This window comes from Pan paniscus, chromosome 19, assembly GCF_029289425.2.
Source record: "Pan paniscus chromosome 19, NHGRI_mPanPan1-v2.0_pri, whole genome shotgun sequence".
Taxonomy (NCBI): Eukaryota; Metazoa; Chordata; class Mammalia; order Primates; family Hominidae; genus Pan; species Pan paniscus.
The window spans coordinates 8,972,864-8,993,216 of record NC_073268.2 but is presented as its reverse complement, the minus strand read 5'-3'; the positions used below and the strand labels follow the sequence as shown (position 1 = coordinate 8,993,216).

The window sequence follows — 20,353 nt, the reverse complement described above, 5'->3', positions numbered from 1 at the left end:
TTTAGGAGGCTGAGGTGGGTGGATCACAAAGTCAGGAGATCGAGACCATCCTGGCTAACATGGTGAAACCCGGTCTCCACTAAAAATACGAAAAATTAGCCGGGCGTGGTGGCACGCGCCTGTAGTCCCAGCTGCACAGGAGGCTGAGGCAGGAGAATCGCTTGAACCCGGGAGGCAGAGCTTGCAGTGATCCAAGATGGCACCACCGTACTCCAGCCTGGGCAACAGAGCGAGACTCTGTCTCAGTTAATCAATCAATAAAATACAAAAATTAGCCAGGCGTTGTGGCATGCACCTATAGTCCCAGCTACTGGGGAGGCTGAGGCAGATGAATTACTTGAACCTGTGAAGTGGAGATTGCAGTGAGCCGAGATCACGCCACTGCACTCCAGCCTAGGTGACAGAGCAAGACTCCATCTCAGGGAAAAAAAAAAAAAAAAAAAGATGGGATTAATCAATGGTGATAGATATAGACACAGATTTTTTAAAAATTATTTATTTATTTATTTTTGTTGAGATGGAGTTTCGCTCTTGTTGCCCAGGCTGGAGTGCAGTGCTGCGTTCTTGGCTCACTGCAACCTCCACCTCCCGAGTTCAAGCAATTCTCCTGCCTCAGCCTCCCGAGTAGCTGGGATTACAGGCGTGTGCCACCATGCCCGGCTAATTTTGAATTTTTAGTAGAAACGGGATTTCTCCATGTTGGTCAGGCTGGTCTGGAACTCCCAACCTCAGGTGATCCGCCTGCCTCAGCCTCCCAAAGTGCTAGGATTACAGGGATGAGCCACCGTATCCGGCCTTTTTTTTTTTTTTTGGCGGGGCACGGGGTGAGGGGCGGGGACGGAGTTTCACTCTTGTTGTGCAGGCTGGAGTGCAGTGGCGCTATCTCAGCTCGTTGTAACCTCTGTCTCCTGTGTTCAAGCGATTCTCCTGCCTCACCCTCCTGAGTAGCTGGGATTACAGGCACGTGCCACCATACCTGGCTAATTTTTGTATTTTTAGTAGAGATGGGGTTTCACCATTTTGGCCAGGCTGGTCTCAAACCTCCTGACCGCAGGTGATCCACCCGCCTTGGCCCCCCAAAGTACTGGGATTACAGGCGTGAGCCACCGCGCCTGGCCTCGTGATTTTTTTTTTTTCCAAGACAAAATTTTCCTCTTGTGCCCCAGGCTGGAGGGCAGTGGCGCGATCTCAGCTTACTCCAACCTTGCCTCCCGGGTACAAGCGATTCTCCTGCCTCAGCCTCCCGAATAGCTGGGATTACAGGTGCACGCCACCAAGCCCTGCTAATGTTTGTATTTTTAGTAGAGATGGTGTTTCACCATGTTGGCTAGGCTGGTCTTGAACTCTTGATCTCAGGTGATCCACCCGCCTCGGCCTCCCAGTGTGCTGGAATTACAGGCGTGAGCCACTGCGCCCAGCCTCTGGCCTGGTGATATTTTTAAAGGTCTCCATGAGTATGAGTCATAAAATACTGATTTGAGGGGACCATAAGAATCATATAAAGGCCTGAAAGCAGGCCAGGTACAGTGGCTTATGCCTGTAATCCTAGCGCTTGGGAGGCCTAGGTGGTGGAATCATTTGAGATCAGGAGTTTGAAACCAGCCTGGCCCACATGGTGAAACACTGTCTCTACTAAAAATACAAAAAAAAATTAGCTGGGTGTGGTGGCGTGCGCCTGTAATCCCAGCCACGTAGGCCGCTGAGGCAGAAGAATTGCTTGAACCCAAGAGGCTGACGGTGCAGTGAGATTGTGCCACTTCACTCCAGCCTGAGCAACAGGGGAAGACCCTGTCTGAAACAAAACCCAAAACCAAAAAAAATCCTGTTGAATGGCGTGTTCTTTTATATAGTCTACAGTATTCATACCAGCTGTCGTATTTTATGACCTGGACTTCCAGGTTAAATTCTGTTCCTCTTACAGGTATGAAAAGATGAGAGGGGGCCGGTATAAAAGAAAATGTGAAAATAACCATTAACCCTGCTAAGTTTGACAGGGAGAGGCGGAGAAAGTGGTGTGCTGTTGCCACCCATGTTCTGAAGACTGTGAAATGGGAGATAAGGTAGAGGCAAAAAAGAACCTTTAGCCATCTAGAAGTGAAGCTCAAAAACAGAGCAGGCCGGGCGCGGTGGCTCACGCCTCATCCCAGAACTGTGGGAGCCCGAGGCGGGTGGATTATGAGGTCAGGAGATCGAGACTATCCTGGCTAACACGGTGAAACCCCATCTCTAGTAAAAAAAAAAAAAAATACAAAAAATTGGCTGGGTGCGGTGGCTCACGCCTGTAATCCCAGCACTTTGGGAGGCCAAGGCAGGTGGATCATGAGGTCAGGAGATGGAGACCATCCTGGCTAACACGGTGAAACCCCGTCTCTACTAAAAATACAAAAAACTAGCCGGGCGTAGTGGCGGACACCTGAGTCCCAGCTACTCCGGAGGCCGAGGCAGAATGGCTTGAACCTGGGAGGCGGAGTTTGCAGTGAGCCGAGACCACGCCACTGCACTCCAGCCTAGATGTCTGAGTGAGACTCCATCTCAAAAAAAAAAAAAAAAAAAAAAAAAAAGCCAGGTGTGGTGGCAGATGCCTTTAATCCCAGCTACTCGGGAAGCTGAGGCAGGAGAATCACTTCAACCGGGGAGGCAGAGGTTGCAGTAAGCTGAGATCGCACCATTGCACTCCGGCCTGGGCAACAGAGCGATACTGTCTCAAAAATAAATAAATAAAAATACAAAATTAGCCGGGCATGGTGGGGGATGCCTGTAATCTCAGCTACTCAGGAGGCTGAGGTGGGAGACTCTCTTGAACCTGGGAGGCAGAGGTTGCAGTGAACAAAGACCACACCACTACACTCCAGCCTGGGCAACAGAACCAGACTCCGTTTCAAAAAGCAAACACGCAAAAAATCTATGATACTTAGAAAAAAGGAATGAATGTGATGAGTGCTTTTTTTTTTTTTTTTTTTTTTTTGAGATGGAGTTTTGCTCTGTTGTCCAGCCTGGAGTGCAATGGTGCCATCTCAGCTCACCACAACCTCCACCTCCCGGGTTAAAGCGATTCTTCTGCCTCAGCGTCCCAAGTAGCTGGGATTCCAGTGCGTGCCACCACGTCCGGCTAATTTTTTGTATTTTTAGTAGAGATGGGGTTTCACCATGTTGGCCAGGCTGGTCTTGAACTCCTGACCTTGTGATCTGCCCGCCTCAGCCTCCCAAAGTGCTGGGATTACAGGCGTGAGCCACCGTGCCCGGCCCTTGTTTGTTTCTTTTGGGAGACAAAACTCACTATTGCCCAGGCTGGGATGCAACAGTGCAACCTGGACTCAGCGCAGCCTGGGCCTCCGGGACTCAAGCAATCTGCCCACCTATGCCTCCAAAACAGCTGGGACGACAGTTGCGCACCACCACACCTGGCTAGTCTTTTAATTTTTGGTAGAGATGAGGGTTTTGCTATGGCTGGTCTTGAACCCCTAGGCTCAAGTAATCCTCCCGCCTCAACCTCCCAAAATGCTGTGATTATCTGTGTGAGCTGCCATTCCCGGCTGAATGTGATTTTTTTTTGTTTTTTGTTTGTTTGAGATGGGGTCTCACTCTGTCGCCCAGGCTGGAGAGCAGTGGCGTGATCTCAGCTCACAGAAACCTCCGCCTCCTGGACTCAAGCGATCCTCCCACCTCTCAGCCTTCCAGGCAGCTGGGACTACAGGCGCACACCACCATCCCCAGCTAATTTTTGAGGTTTTTTAAAATTACTATTTTTTAAGAGATGGGGTCTTGCTATGTAGCCCAGGCTGGTCTCAAAGGATCCACCTGCCTTGGCCTCCAAACATGCTGGGATTACAGGCCTGAGCCACCGCGCCTGGCCAAAGTGAGGTTCTTGATCGTATTTTCTTTTTTTCTTTTTTTTTTTTTTTCCCGAGACAGAGTCTTGTTCTGTCACCCAGGCTGGACTACAGTGGTACAATCTTGCCTCACTGCAACCTCCGCCTCCTGGGTTCAAGAAATTCTCCTGCCTCAGCCTCCCAAGTAGCTGGGATTACAGGCGCCCACCATCACACCCAACTAATTTTTGTATTTTTAGTAGAGACGGGGTTTTACCGTGTTGGCCAGGCTGGTCTTGAACTCCTGACCTCAGGTGATCCACCTGCCTCAGCCTTCCAAAGTGCTAGGATTACAGCCGTGAGCCACTGCGCCTGGCTCAAGACCCCGTCTGTTAAAAAAACCAAAACTATCAGTTCTCGCTGGATGGACGTCTCCATTTGGAAGTGGTGAAGGCACCTCACACTCAACATATTCCAAGCCAAATTCATGATCGCGGCTGGGCGTGATGGCTCATGCCAGTAATCCTAACACTTTGCAAGCGGAGGCAAGAGAATCACTTGAGTTCAGGAGTTCGAGACCAGCCTGGGCAACACAGTGAGACCCTGTCTCTAAAAAATAAAAATAGGCTGGACACGGTGGCTCACACCTGTAATCCCAGCACTTTGGGAGGCCGATGTGGGCAGATCACTTGAGGTCAGGAGTTCGAGACCAGCCTGGCCAACATGGTGAAACCCTGTCTCTAGTAAAAATATTTTAAAATTAGGCTGAGCAAGGTGGCTCATGCCTGTAATCCCAGCACTTTGGGAGGCCGAGGCGGGCGGCTCACGAGTCAGGAGATCGAGACCATCCTGGCTAATATGGTGAAACCCCATCTCTACTAAAAATACAAAAAATTAGCTGTGCAAGGTGGCGAGTGCTTGTAGTCTCAGCTACTCTGGAGGCTGAGGCAGGAGAATGGCATGAACCCAGGAGGTGGAGCTTGCGGTGAGCCAAGATCGCGCCACTGCACTCCAGCTGGGACAACAGAGCGAGACTCTGTCTCAAAAAAAAAAAAAAAAGGCCGGGTGCGGTGGCTCACACCTGTAATCCCAGCACTTTGGGAGGCCGAGGCGGGTGGATCAGGTCAGGAGTTCAAAACCAGCCTGGCCAAGATGCTGAAACCCCGTCTCTACTAAAAATACAAAAAAATTAGCTGGGCGTGGTGGCAGGTGCCTATAATCTCAGCCAATCGTGAGGCTGAGGCAGAGAACTGCCTGAATCCGGGAGGCGGAGGTTGCAGTGATCCGAGATTGTGCCACTGCACTCCAGCCTGAGCAACAGAGCGAGACTCGTCTAAATAAAATAAACTAAAATAATTTTAAAAAATTAGCCAGGCATGGTGGCAGGTGCCCGTAGTCCCAGATACTCGAGAGGCTGAGGCAGGAGAATCGCTTGAACCCGGGAGGTGGAGGTTGCAGTGAGCCGCGATCGCACCACTGCACTCCAACCTGGGCAACAGGGTGAGACCCCATCTCAAAAATAAAAACAAATTGATGATCCCGCTCCCCATTTGCTCCTCGTTCAGCTTTCCTATCTCAATGTCTATCACCGTTGGCCAGGCCACAACTCTACAGGCAATCCTCTCCTCTTTCCTCTCGCTGGTCATTTACCAAGTCCTTAGTCCTGCACAGTTCACTTTCCTCCCTCCCCACTGCTGCCACCGTAATTCAAACTGCCAGCGCCTCTCGTCCGGATGACCTCAACAGCTGCCTAACTGGGCTCCTTGTCACTAGTTTTGGCCCTTCCAGTCCATCCACATCGCAACCCCTGTGAGCTTTTATATCATCTCCTATTACATTATATTCTCCTTCAGCCAGTGTCTAAACTCTCTGCAAAGGGAAACGGAGCTCTTCATGTTCAAGCTCCTCCTTCCCTTCCCAGCCTCATCTTCCTCACTCTCCCTCCGGTGCTCTGGGCTCCAGCCACACTGAATTTCTTGCCCTGTCTTTACCTGACCCACCTGCTCTCTCCTCTGGGTTTTTGGACACTGTAACTCTATCTCATTTTCAAACATCAGTCTTATCTAATGTCCTAATTTGGGTTAGGTGCCTGTCCTGTGTCCTGTCTTGCTAACATGCACTTACTGGCGTGACCTCACACTGAGCTGAGATTGCCCGTGAGTGTGTCCATCACAAGGCCACGGCTACTCATTGTTGTATTCCCAACACCCAGCCCTGCTAGACACAGCAGATACCCAGGGGTTGTATTCTGAGCCAAAAAGTGAAAACAGAATAGGTGGGCTAGAAGTCATCAAAAGCAATGTGGGCACGGTGGCTTACCCCTGTAATCCTAGCACTTTGGGAGGCCGACTTGGGCAGATCACCTGAGGTTGGGAGTTAGAGACTAGCCTGGCCAACATGGTGAAACCCCATGTCTAATAAAAATAGAAAAATTAAGGCCGGCCACGGTGGCTCACGCCTGTAATTCCAGCACTTTGGGAGGCCAAGACGGGTGGATCACTTGAGGTCAGGAGTTCCAGACCAGCCTGGCCAACATGGTGAAACCCTGTCTCTACTAAAAATACAAAAACTAGCTGGGCCTAGTGGCAGGCACCTGTAATCCTAGCTACTTGGGAGGCTGAGACAGGAGAATTGCTTGAACCTGGGAGGTGGAGGTTGCAGTGAGCCGAGATCATGCCACTGCTCTCAGCCTGGGAGAAAGAGCAAGACTCTGTCTCAAAAAAAAAAAAAAAAAATTAGCCGGGCGTTGTGGCGCACACCTGTAGTCCCAGCTACTTGAGAGGCTGAGGCAGGAGAATCACTCGAACCCAGGAAGCGGAGGTTGCAGTAAGCCGAGATCGCACCACTGCACTCCAGCCTGAGCATCACAGCAAGACTCTGTCTCAAAACAAACAAACAAACAAAGTTACTCTATCAGTTAGCTTTTGCTGCAAAGTAAACCATGCCAATCCTTAGTGGCTTAAAATAACAATCACTTAGCCATCTTATAATTACACAGGTCAGCAGCTGGGGTTGGGCTCAGCTGGGCAGTTCTCCAAGTCTTGGCCAGTTTCACTCATGCATGAGGTCAGATGCTGATTGGCGGGGGCTGGCTGATCTTGGATGGCTCTCAGCTGACACAGTTTATCTCTACTTCCTGTGGTCTCCCATCCTCCAGCAGGGCCGCCTGGACTGAGTCCGTGGCTATTGGCAGGGTTCCAAGAGACCAAGGTCTCTTAAGGTGTAGCCGTGGAATTGACACAATGTCAGTCCCCCTACATTCTTTTTGTTATTTTCCCCAATTTAAATCTTTTAATTTAAAAGTAAAGTTTACTGTTGAAAATGCAAACTTGGGGCCGGGCGCAGTGGCTCACGCCTGTAATCCCAGCACTTTGGGAGACCGAGGCAAGTGGATCACGAGGTCAGGAGATTGAGACCATCCTGGCTAACATGGTGAAACCCCGTCTCTACTAAAAATATAAAAAAACTAGCAGCTGGGTGTGGTCGTGGGCGCCTTAATCCCAGCTACTCGGGAGGCTGAGTTCAGAAGAATGGCTTGAACCCGGGAGGCAGAGGTTGCACTGAGCCAAGATTGCGCCACTGCACTCCAGCCTGGGTGAAAGAGCGAGACTCCGTCTCAAAAATAATAAAAAAAAAAGAAAATGCAAACTTGGGGAGGGCAGAAAGGTCACACACAAGGCTGCCACGTCACACCTGGAGAGTTGCACAGCTGCCGAGCAGAGGTGCTCCTTGCTTCCCAGAAGGTGCAGCCGCCGAACTACCCTGCATTCTATTGATGAAAGCAAGGCACAAGGCCAGTCGAAACTCCAGCAGGCTTTGTCTGCTTGCAGGATCATCACTTTTGTTTAGTTTTGTTTGTTTGAGACAGGGTCTCATTTTGTCACCCAGGCTGCAGTGCAGTGGCAGAGTCACAGCTCACTGCAGCCTCGACCACCTGGGCTCAAAGTGTCCTCCCAACTTAACCTTGTGATTGGTAGGAACTACAGGTGCGCGGCACCGCGCCCAGCTAAGTTTTGTATTTTTTTATAGAGATGGGGGTTTCACCATGTTGGCCAGGTTGGTCTAGAACTCCTGAGCTCAAGCAGCCCTCCTGCCTCAGCCTCCCTTACTGCTGGGAAGGACCCTCTTTTTTTGTGAGATGGAGTCTCGCTCTATCGCCCAGGCTGGAGTGTAGTGACGCAATCTTGGCTCACTGCATCCTCCGCCTCCTAGGGTCAAGTGATTTTCCTGCCTCAGCCTCCTGAGTAGCGGGGATTACAGGTACCTGCCACCACGCCTGGCTATGTTTTGTATTTTTAGTAGAGACGGGGTTTCGCCATGTTGCTTAGGCTGGTCTTGAACTCCTGAGCTCAGCTGATCTGCCTGCCTCAGCCTCCCAAAGTGCTGGGATTACAGGTGTGAGCCACTGCACCCAGCAGGATCATTTTTTAATTCAAACGAGGGCATTTCTTTAGCAGGGGTACCTTTTTTAATGAGTCCCACAAAAGTTTCTTATGAGCCAACAGGGCCCTGATATTCAAATGAAAGTTAGCACAGAGCTGGTTACTAAAGAATATGCAAGGGCACAGCGTACGCAATGCAGCAAAATGAAGTCAGCACAAAACTAAAGACACAACTCTTATTAATGGATCAGAATAAATCAATGAGGAATAGAGAGAAACGGGAGCAAGGAAAAACAACAAAGACTCAGTGAGGTTAATATGTCTACATTGAATTCAGAAGTCACCAGAAAAAGCACACAAAATATGATTTATTTCTATAAAAGGCAAATCTATAGAGATAGGAAATAGATTAGTGGTTGCCTAGGGCTGGGAGTAGGAATGGAGGTTGATTGTAAATGGGCACAAAGTTTGATTTCAGTATGATGGGAATGCTCCAAAATTAGACTGTGGCAATGGCGGGATAACTCTGTAATAGACTAAAACTCATTGAATTCTTGCTCAAAATAGGTGAATTCGTGGTGTGGAAATTGTTTCTCAATGAACATATTCTTTTTATTTTGTTTTGCTTTTTGAGACGGAGTCTTGCTCTGTCTAGAGATGGGGTTTTACCATGTTGACCCAGCTGGTCTCCAATTCCTGACTTCAGGTGATCTGCCCACCTCAGCGTCCCAAGTGCCAGGATTACAGGCATGAGCCCCCGTGCCCGGCCCCAGCAAACAGATTCTTTAAATATTGTCACTTGTCAGTCTTAGCGCAATAAGACTTGCAGCAAGCACCACCTCTGAGGTATTCTGGCAAAAAAAAAAAAAAAACCACACAAAACCAAACCTGAACCTGGCTGTCATCCAACCACCACTTTACAGGAAATTTAAGGAATAGGAAACAATTTAAATAGCATCACAAGGAAGCAAAGAAGCAAGTCCAGAGGGCCGGGTGCGGTGGCTCACACCTGTAATCACGAGGTCAGGAGATCGAGACCATCCTGGCTAACATGGTGAAACCGTATCTCTACTAAAAATACAAAAATTACCTGGGCGTGGTGGCAGGCGCCTTAATCCCAGCTACTCGAGAGGCTGAGTTCAGAAGAATGGCTTGAACCCGGGAGGCGGAGGTTGCAGTGAGCGGAAATTGCGCCACTGCACTCCAGCCTAGGTGACAGAGCGAGACCCCCTGTTTCAAAAAAAAAAAAAGTCCAGAGTGTGAGATACTTTACATGACAAACAGCCCAGAGTTGTCGTCTTTTCATACGTGATATGAAAAATAAAATGGCCAGGTGCGGTGGCTCATGCCTGTAATCCCAGCACTTTGGGAGGCTGAGGCGGGCGGATCACCTCAGGCTGGGAGTTCGAGACCAGCCTGACCAACATGGAGAAACGCCGTCTCTACTAAAAACACAAAATTAGCCAGGCGTGGTGGCACATGCCTGTAATCCCAGCTACTAGGGAGGCTGAGACAGGAGAATTGCTTGAACCCGGGAGGTGGAGGTTGTGGTGAGCCGAGATTGCGCCATTGTACTCCAGCCTGGGCAATAAGAGTGAAACTCCATCTTTAAAAAAAAAAAAGAAAAGAAAGAAAGAAAAAGGCAGGAAGGGGCCGGGCGCAGTGGCTCACGCCTGTAATCCCACCACTCTGAGAGGCTGAGGTGGGCAGATCACCTGAGGTCAGGAGTTCGAGACCATCCTGGCGAACATGGCGAAACCCTGTCTCTACTAAAAATACAAAAATTAGGGCCGAGCGCAGTGGCTCATGCCTGTAATCCCAACACTTTAGAAGGCTTAGGCAGGCAGATTACCTGAGATTGGGAGTTAGAGACCAGCCTGGCCAACATGGTGAAACCCTGTCTCTACTAAAAATACAAAAAATTAGCCGGGCGTGGTAGTGGACACCTGTAGTTCCAGCTACTCGGGAGGCTGAGGCAGGAGAATGGCGTGAACCTGGGAGGCAGAGGTTGCAGTGAGCCGAGATCGTGCCACTGCACTCCAGCCTGGGCGGCAGAGCGAGACTCCATCTCAAAAAAAGAAAAAAAAATTATTTATCAGAAACCAATAGTAAACCTCAATGGTGAAACACTAGAGTCATTCCTATTAAAATCAAGTATTCAATAGAATTCAATAATGCCCATTATTATATCTCTTATTTAATACTTCTCTGAAGCTCCAAGTCAATGCAGAAAGAAGTTAGAATTAAATAAGAACTTGGCTGGGCGCGGTGGCTCACACCTGTAATCCCAGCACTGTGGGAGGCTGAGGCGGGCGGATCATGAGGTCAGGAGATCGAGACCATCCTGGCTAACACGGTGAAACCCCGTCTCTACTAAAAATACAACAAATTAGCCGGGCGTGGTGGCAGGTGCCTGTAGTCCCAACTCGGGAGGCTGAGGCAGGAGAATGGTGTGAACCTGGGAGGCGGAGCTTACAGTGAGCTGAGATCGCGCCACTGCACTCCAGCCTGGGCGACAGAGCAAGACTCCACCTCAAAAAAAAAAAAATTAGCCGGGCATGGTGGCGGGCGCCTGTAGTCCCAGCTACTAGGGAGGCTGAGGCAGGAGAATGGTGTGAACCTGGGAGGCAGAGGTTGCAGTGAGCCGAGATCGTGCCAGTGCACTCCAGCCTGGGCAACACAGTGAGACTCTGTCTCAAACAAACAAACAAAAAGAACTAATAAGACAGAGTTCAGTAAGGCAGTTGGGTACAAGATAACTATCAAAAATCATGGATTTGGGGCTGGGCGCAGTGGCTCATGCCTGTAATCTCAGCACTTTGGGAGGCTGAGGCTGGCAGATCGTTGAGCCCAGGCATTTGAGACCAGACAGAGCAACATGGCGAAACCCCATCTATACAAAAAAAAAAGTGTTTTTTGTATATATCAGTGGAAGTATAGATCAATCAGAAATATAAAATAGGGCCGGACGCGGTGGCTCACGCCTGTAATCCCAGCACTTTGGGAGGCCGAGGTGGGCGGATTGCCTGAGGTCAGGAGTTCAAGACCAGCCTGGCCAACATGGTTAAACCCTGTCTCTACTAAATATACAAAAATTAGCCGGGCGTGGTGGCACATACCTGTAATCCCAGCTACTTGGGAGGCTGAGGCAGGAGAATTGCTTGAACCTGGGAGGCGGAGGTTGCAGTGAGCTGAGATCATGCCACTACACTCCAGCCTGGCTGACAGAGCGAGACTGTCTCAAAAAAGAAAAAAAAAATATAAAACGGGGGAGAGCCCATTTATAATATCAATAGCCTCCTAAATACTTGGGAACAAAGTTAATTAGAAATATGTGAGACCTCTATACATCTAACTATACAATTGTACTTAAGATCATTTCAGGCCAGGCGCAGTGGCTCACGCCTGTCATCTCAGCACTTTGGGAGGCCGAGGCGGGCAGATCACCTGAGGTCAGGAGTTCAAGACTAGCCTGGCCAACATGGTGAAACCCCATCTCTACTAAAAATAAAAATTTAGCCAGGCGTGGTGGCGTGCGCCTGTAGTCCCAGCTACTCAGGAGGCTGAAGCAGGAGAATCGTTTGAACCCGGAGCAGAGGTTGCAGTGAGCCGAGATTGTGCCACTGCACTCCAGCCTAGGCGACAGAGTGAGACTTTGTCTAAAAAAAAAACAAAAAAATCATTTCAGCAAGGAGACTGGAATAAAATTGGAGGATTTTCCTGAGAAAACTCATTTTTGAACATATCTCCAATTCTTGGGCTGGGTGCAGTGGCTCAAGTCTGTCATCCCAGCACTTTGGGAGGGCGAGGTGGGTGGATCACCTGAGGTCAGGATTTTGAGACTAGCCTGGCCAACATGGTGAAATCCCATCTCTACTAAATACAAAAAAGTAGCCAGGTGTGGTGGCACATGCCTGTAATTCCAGCTACTTGGGAGGCTGGGGCAGGAGAATCACTTGAACCTGGGAGGCAGAAGTTGCAGTGAGCCGAGATTGTGCCATTGCACTCGAGCCTGGGCCACAAGAGCGAAACTTTGTCTCAAAAAAAAAAAAAAAAGAAAAAAGAAAAGAAAAAGAAAAGAAAAAAAATTTCCAATTGTCTTTTAAATAATCTATAAATTCAGAACAGCCCACCAAAAAACCTACATGGGTCTTGAGAGAACTTTTCTTTTTTTTTTTTGAGACGGAGTCTCGCTCTGTCGCCCAGGCTGGAGTGCAGTGGTGCGATCTCGGCTCACTGCAAGCTCCGCCTCCCGGGTTCACGCCATTCTCCTGCCTCAGTCTCCCAAGTAGCTGGGACTACAGGCGCCCGCCACCATACCCGGCTAATTTTTTGTATTTTAGTAGAGACGGCGTTTCACCGTGTTAGCCAGGATGGTCTCGATCTCCTGACCTCGTGATGTGCCCACCTCGGCCTCCCAAAGTGCTGGGATTACAGGCGTGAGCCACCGCACGTGGCCGAGAGAACTTTTCAAGTTGATTCTGAAGTTCATCTAGCAGAGTAAAAGTACAAAATCAGTGAAATTTTGAAGAAAAAAATGTTCTACCAGATATAAAAACGTACTATAATGGTATTATATTTAAAATCTTATCGACATAAGAACAAACAGATCAGAGGAAATGAATAGAAAGATTCTAGAACCAGACATAGGAAAATTTGAAACATAATAAACATGTCATTTCAAATCACTTTAGATATGGATTTTTTTTTTGAGACGAGGTCTTGATCGGTCGCCAGGCTAGAGTGCAGTGGCTCAATCTCGGCTCACTGCCCCCTCCGACTCCCTAGTTCAAGCGATTCTCCTGCCTCAGTCTTCCGAGTAGCTGGGATTACAGGTATGTGCCACCACACCTGGCTAATTTTTGCATTTTTAGTAGAGAAGAGGTTTCACTATGTTGGTCATGCTGGTCTTGAACTCCTGACATCATGATCTGCCCGCCTCGGCCTCCCAAAGTGCTGGGATTACAGGCGTGAGTCACCGCGCCAGGCCTTGTTTTGTTTTTTTGAGACATAGTGTCTGTCACCCAGGCTGGAGTAAGGTGGTGTCATCAAGTCTCACTGCAAACTCCAAGTCTTGGGCTCAAGCAATTCTCTCTCCTCAGCCTCTTAAGTAGCTGGGACTACAAGCACAGACAACTGTGCCGTTAATTTTTGTATTTTTAGTAAAGAGAAGGTCTCAGTATGTTGCCTACACTGGTCTCAAACTCCTGGGCTTAAGCGATTACCCCCACCTAAGCCTCCTAAAGTGTTGGCATTACAGGCATGAGCCACCAAGCGTGCATAGATTTTTTTATTTCTTCTTTGTTCTTTTTCTTTTTTCTTTTTTTCAACACAGAGTCTGGCCCTGTTGGCCATGCTGGAGTGCAGTGCTGTGATCATGGCTCACTGCAGCCTCCACCTCCTGGGCTCAAGCGATCTTCCCACTATAGCCTCTGGAGTAGCTGGGACTACAGGTGCATGCCACCACATCCAACAATTTTTTGTAGAGATGGGGGTCTCACAGTGTTGCCCAGGCTGGTCTTGAAATCCTGGTCTCAAGGTCTCAAGCGATCCTCCCACTTTGGCCTCCTAGAGTGCTGGGATTTCAGGCATGAGCCACTGTGCTGAGCCTGGGTTTTTTTTTTTTTTTTTAAATACCATAAAGTCTATTGATTTTTTTTTTTTTTTGAGATAGAGTTTTGCTCTGCCACCCAGGCTGGAGTGCAGTGGCATGATCTCAGCTCACAGTAACCTCTGGCTCCCGGGTTCAAGTGATTCTCCTGCCTCAGCCTCCTGAGAAGCTGGGATTACATGGGGATTATACCCCCATGCCCGGCTAATTTTTTGTGTATTTTTAGTAGAGATGGGGTTTCACTATGTTGGCTAGACTGGTCACGAACTCCTGACCTCATGATCCGCCCGCCTTGGCCTCCCGAAGTGCTGGGATAAGAGGCATGAGCCACCGTGCCCGGCCTTTGTATTTTTAGTAGAGAAGGGGTTTCACCATGTTGGCCAGGCTGGTCACGAACTCCTGGCCTCATGATCTGCCCGCCTTGGCCTCCCGAAGTGCTGGGATAAGAGGCATGAGCCACCGTGCCCGGCCTTTGTATTTTTAGTAGAGAAAGGGTTTCACCATGTTGGCCAGGCTGGTCTCAAACTCCTGACGTCAGGTGATCCACCCGCCTCAGATTCCCAAAGTGCTGGGATTACAGAAGTGAGCCACCGAGCCTGGTTAATGATATTTTTTAACATCTTATTTCCTTCTCATAGTGCTTAGTACACTGCCACGTATCTAGGGGCTCTCCGGACGGACTGAGTGAGTTCTTGTTTCTTATTAAAGCAAATTTTCAATCAGGCAGGGAGACTTACACTTGGGGTTGTGACCTATGACCTGGAGATTGTTTCAAAGGCGTTTCAATAGCAAGTGAACTATCTATGGCCGCAGCAGCCGTGAAAAGCACAGGACCGTATCACGACAGCCACCTCTGCGCAGCACCAGGATGTTTTGTATCTGTTTATAATCCCGAATGCTACATCAAAAATGTTTCTGTGTCTATTTTTGGTGCCCTATCAACCATGTCTGCCCGTTAGTTCCATGTATTGAGAGAACGGGCAGTGCAGTCACAGCAGCAATCTACGTGTAGGGTTTCTGCCGTCTCAGCAGTTACGTAGGAAGAGGCACTTTTGGAGAGACTTCGGCGGGTCTGGGGAGACACTGTACAGAAGCTTCTTTGTGAAAGAGACGGCCGATAGCTTCTTTCCCCAGCACAGACAGCTGCATAGCCACGGCAGCCCCTGTAATCAACCCGGCAGCAGAGCTGTCTTTGTAGGTAGGTTTGTGAATGTGTGGACCAAATCCTTAATTTGGCCACCCCTATTGGCCACTCATTGCTCTCAAATTACCTGTCTGTCTTCACTGCTCCTCTCAGGAGACCCCTACGCTTACCAGTTCCACTTTCTCGACTTCCCTGAGCTTCAACCAAATGCAATCTGGCTTCCAACACCATTTCGAAACTCCTCTTGAAGGTCACTAATGACCTAATCGCTATATCCAATGGCTTTCCCTCAGTGCTAATCTGACTTATGTCTCTGCAGAATTTAATACGACTGACACCCCCTTTTATTCTTTTTTTTTTTTTTTTTTGATATGGAGTCTCACTCTGTCACCCAGGCTGGGGTGCAGTGGTGCAATCTCGGCTCACCACAACTTCTGCCTCCCAGGTTCAAGTGATTCTCCGGCCTCAGCCTCCTGAGTAGCTGGGATTACAGCCGCGTGCCACCGTGCCTGGCTACTTTTTGTATTTTTAGTAGACACAGGGTTTCACCATTTTGGTCAGGCTGGTCTCGAACTCCTGACCTCATTATCTGCCCGCCTTGACCTCCCAAAGTGCTGGGATTACAGGCGTGAGCCACTGTGCCCGGCCAACAGCTTCCCTTCTATTTGGAATGCGTGTCCCCTTTTACAACTCCTTCGTGGTCATTTGTACCTGGGTGATCCTTGGGTACCTGCGGATCCCTGATCCTCTGAACCAACATGTGCTAAAAGGAACTTTGTCTTCCTCTGCCTTCCATCAGCAAGTGTTCCTAGCATTCCCATTTTTTGTTAATATTCTCAGGGTGGAAAGATGGAAAGTCAATTTTTATTATAAGATCTCCAATCTGGGCCAGGTGCGGTGGCTTACGCTGGTAATCCCAGCACTTTGGGAAGCCGAGGTGGGAGGATCACCTGAGGTCGGAGTTCAAGACCAGCCTGGCGAATACGGTGAAACCCTGTCTCTACTGAAAATACAAAAATTAGCTGGGCGTGGTGGGGCACACCTGTAATCCCAGCTACTTGGGGGCCTGAGACAGGAGAATCGCTCGAACCCGGGAGACAAGTTGTGGTGAGCTGAGATTGTGACGTTGCACTCCAGCCTGGGCGACAGAGCGAGACTGTCTCAAAAAAAAAAAAAATAAAATAAAAAAAATAAAGAGCTGCAATCTGATCAGCTGCTTGTGGCTTCCCTCTATAGTGCTATTCCTATTTATCCTTTCCTTTTTATTGTCATTGCTCCCATGTATTACGTTTGGTTATCCTCCTCTTTAATCATTGCTATGGAATATTTGTTAATATTTCTGAAATATAACTATGATGACATCATCCTCCACGCAAAATCATACAGCTCCCTTGGCCACAAAATAGGATGCAAGATTGGGTGCGTTGGTGCAAGCCTGCAGTCTCCCAACTACTTGGGAGGCCAAGGTGGGATTGCTTGAGCTCAGTTTAAGGCCAGTCTGTGCAACGTGGCAAGATCCCTCCCTCTCCCCACTTTAGTTTTTGAGACAGGGTCTCGCTCTGTTACCCAGGCTGGAGTCCACTGGTGCAATCACAATTCACTGCAGCCTCAACCTCCTGGACTCAGGAGATCCTCCTGCTTCAGCCTCTGAAACTGCTAAGATATGGCTCACGCCTGTAATCCCAGCACTTTGGGAGGCCGAGGTGGGCGGATCACGAGGTCAGGAGATCGAGGCCATCCTGGCTAACACGGTGAAACCCCGTCTCTATTAAAAATACAAAAAATTGGCCGGGTGTGGTGGCGCGTGCCCGTAGTCTCAGCTACTTGGGAGGCTGAGGCAGGAGAATTGCTTCAACCCGGGAGGTGGAGGTTGCAGTGAGCCGAGATCACGACACTGCACTCCAGCCTGGGCAACAGAGCGAGATGCCGACTCAAAAAAAAAAAAAAAAAGGTTTTTATAGACATGGAGTCTCACTATGTTGCCCAGGCTGGGCTCAAGTCATCCTTCCGCATGGGCCTCCCAAGTGCCAGAAACTGAAGCAATGTTCACTGAGTTATTCCTGCCTCCACAATCTTTATTTGATCTTGGTCCAACTCTTCTGTACCATGTACTCCACACCACCCTCATCTAACGAATTCCCTGCTCCTATTCATAGTGGGCCTAGGGAGGGAAAAAGGTTAAACAGGAGAAGAAAAAGATCAGTGTCAGGGGAAAGTTGAGGCGTGAAAACTGGAGCTCCCCTGTCCCTGACAACTACAACAGGGCCCAGTTCGTTTTTTTTCTTTTTTCTTTTTCTTTTTTTTGAGACGGAGTTGTGCTCTTGTTGCCCAGGCTGGAGTGCAATGGTGTGATCTCGGTTCACTGCACCCTCCCACTCCTGGGTTCAAGCGATTCTCCTGCCTCAGCCTCTGGAGTAGCTGGGATTACAGGCATGCACCACCACGCCCAGCTAATTTTTGTATATATATATAATTTTTCTTTTGAAACACAGTCTCACACTGTCGCCTGGGCTGGAGTGCAATGGGAGGATCTCGGCTCACTGTAACCTCCGCCTCCCGGGTTCAAGAGATTCTCCTGCCTCAGCCTCCTGAGTAGCTGGGATGACAGGCATGCACCACCATGCCAAGCTAATTTTTTGTATTTTTAGTAGAGACGGGGTTTCACTATATTGGCCAGGCTGGTCTCGAACTCCTGACCTTGTGATCCTCCCGCCTTGGCCTCCCAAAGTGCTGGGATGACAGGCATGAGCCACCGCGCCCGGCCAGGGCCCAGTTCGTTACCCTGAGTCTAAAAGTGTCTGAAAAAGGCCCATGACCAGGCTTAGCCGAGAAAAGTAGGACGCGGGCTGGGCGCGGTGGCTCACCCCTGTCATCCCAGCGCTTTGGGAGGCCGAGGCGGGCGGATCATCTGAGGTCGGGAGTTCGAGACCAGCCTGGCCAACATGGTGAAACCCCATCTCTATTAAAAATACAAAAGCTGGGGGTGGTGGCGGGGGCCTGAAATCCCAGCTACTCGAGAGGCTGAGGCAGGAGAATCACTTGAACCCGGGAAGGCGGACGTTGTGGTAACCTGAGATCGCACCACTGCACTCCAGCCTGGGGAACAAGAGGGAAACTCCGTCTCAAAAAAAAAAAAAAAAAAGAAAAGAAAAAAGAAAAGAAAACCAGGGCGCGGTAGTGACAGCCGCAGATTTCGGGAAAGAAGACCTGCCATGACAGAAACCGTTACAGCCTCCGTCGTTCTTTTCCGCAGGTCGGGCCTCGGGCCCCGGTGTGACCCAGGTCTCTCGCTGGCTTTTTTCAGGAGCAGTCCCGGCCGGCCCCGCCTCAGCCCTTCTCGTTCCCCGGGGGCCGCTCCCTTTCGGCAGTCGCAGTTCCCGCCTCTGGGCTCCGGCGCCCGCTGAGCCGACAGAGGAGAGGCGTCTCGTGCGCTCGTTCCAGCCGCTTCGGGCGCCGAGTTCCAGGACCCGCCCCCCGCGCCAGTTGCCAGGGAGCGGTTGCCATAGAGCTGAGCAGTTGTCCGCGTGCGCAGGCGGAAGTCCCGGATTGAGGCGCCGCCATTTTTGCTGCCCGGACGCGGAGCGAGAGGCTGAGAGAGTCGGAGATACTATCCGCTTCCATCCGTCGCGCAGACCCTGCCGGAGCCGCTGCCGCTATGGATGATCGAGAGGATCTGGTGTACCAGGCGAAGCTGGCCGAGCAGGCTGAGCGATACGACGGTGAGTTGGGGGGGCAACGGGGGGCTGGAATTCTCGGACCCTCTGCCGCCGCCCACAGAGGCCGGGAACAGGAGACAAAATGGCGGCATCGTCTGCGAGCCTGGCCCGGGGGCTTGGGTTCGGGAAGCAGGAAATGGCCTGGGAGCTCCCGGGGCGATGGGAGGCTCTATGCCCTGGAATGTGACCCCTTCGCCGTCCTTAGCTGCAAACAACTCGCGGGCCGGGAGGCCGGGGCGACAGGGTGGAGGAGTTGGTTGTAAAATGGCGGCTGGGGGGAGGGCGAGTCCCGGGGCGGGGGAGGGGGAGGAGATGGCGGGTGCTGTCTCCGAACGAGCCACCCTCATGGGAGCTTCTGGGACGGCCTTGGGATGTGGAGAACAATTGGGTGGGGTGACGGGGGAAGCAGCACCCGCCACATGGGAGAGAGCGAAGACCGGGAGCTGTAGCGCGGGCGCCTTTCAGGGAAATATGGCGGGTGGGGGCGGTGGCTTTTCCCCGGAGGCCCCGTGTGGGGCGGCGGCCGTGGAGTCTCACAAAGGAGAACCTTTGAGAGCGATGGGCTTCCTCAGGCCTGAGGTGGGGGACAGTCGTGGATGATGGTGGGGGGAGAGGGGTGAGTGGGAATCACTGCAGTTCGTCTTCGGGCGGTGGCAGGCTCCCATGCTGCGATCGGGTTTCTTTCCCGTAGGCCGGCACCTCGTAGTGAGGGGTTTTGGGGCTTCTCCTCGTCGTCGTCTTCTGGGGAGGCCCAGAAAATCCTCACTCCCTCCCTTTCCTCAGACTTAAAACAGGAGACCTCGAAGTTCCTGTAACCTTTCTCTGGCTCCATCACCCGTGGGTTCTGATGGATAGAACCAGGAGGCCACGACTCTGAGAGTTCGAGCCTTTGTAGAGCCCGAGCCTCCGTCCACCCGTTTGTAAAAACGATGACTTTACAGTTTGTGCGCACCGTGATGACAAATGGAAAGACCTGTTGAAATAAAGTTATTTCCAATAGTGTTCAGTAACTGTATTTTGGTTGACTCTGCAGGCTCGGAATGCTGGTCTGTACTTCCCGGGGGATCTTAACCTATTCCAGGCGCTCGGCTGAGGCTGGGGTTTTTGAGTTAAGAAGGTTGAAGATCCTGTTGCTTTCTTTTTTTCCATTTTAAATAAATGGGTTTATGTAGAAATTTTAGTAGGTCCTCTTTGTTCGTTGTTCTTTTGCCCCTAATGGGTTCTCCAGTCCTTTTTCAGAACTTCATCGAATGTCCATTGTGTCTGTCCGGTCATTGTCAGGAAGTTTATTCTTAATCCTCTCTCCCAATCCACCTTTTGGACCACCTTTTGAAATACCCACACATTTATAATTGTGCGATACTGTAGTATTAAACGAAAAGTCATGTCTGTGGGTCCTGTGGTTTTAATGCTTTTGCGTGGTAGGGTGGGGTGAGACATGGTTGGAATCAAGTATCTTTGATCCTTAGATTTTTTTCCTAATTAAACTACCTATATTTCAAAATGTTACGTAGGGCCCTTGCTTTCCTCGAAACGCAGATTTAGTCATGTGAATAACCTCAGGGCAAGTCCCCGTTATCATCAGAAATAAGGATTCAGGGATTTGAAAGTAAGACAAGGCCTCTAGAACTCATATTTAGGAAATATAGTGAACTAAATTTCGTCTTGTAAATTCTTAAATTGCTATTTAT

General features: G+C 50.0%; 1 protein-coding gene across 2 annotated transcripts in view; it reads left to right on the top strand.

The window, feature by feature from the left end:
- Positions 1–18,221: 18,221 nt before the first annotated feature.
- Positions 18,222–20,353, top strand: part of YWHAE (tyrosine 3-monooxygenase/tryptophan 5-monooxygenase activation protein epsilon) — a 55,302-nt gene continuing 53,170 nt past the window's right edge. Inside the window, exon 1 of one of the 2 annotated variants that reach the window (XM_003816836.5) lies at positions 18,222–18,665. In XM_003816836.5, the coding sequence (XP_003816884.1) occupies positions 18,602–18,665 (64 nt within the window). In that variant the 5' untranslated portion in view covers positions 18,222–18,601. The remainder of the gene's footprint in view (positions 18,666–20,353) is intronic. The other variant, XM_008969937.4, reaches the window with a different exon arrangement.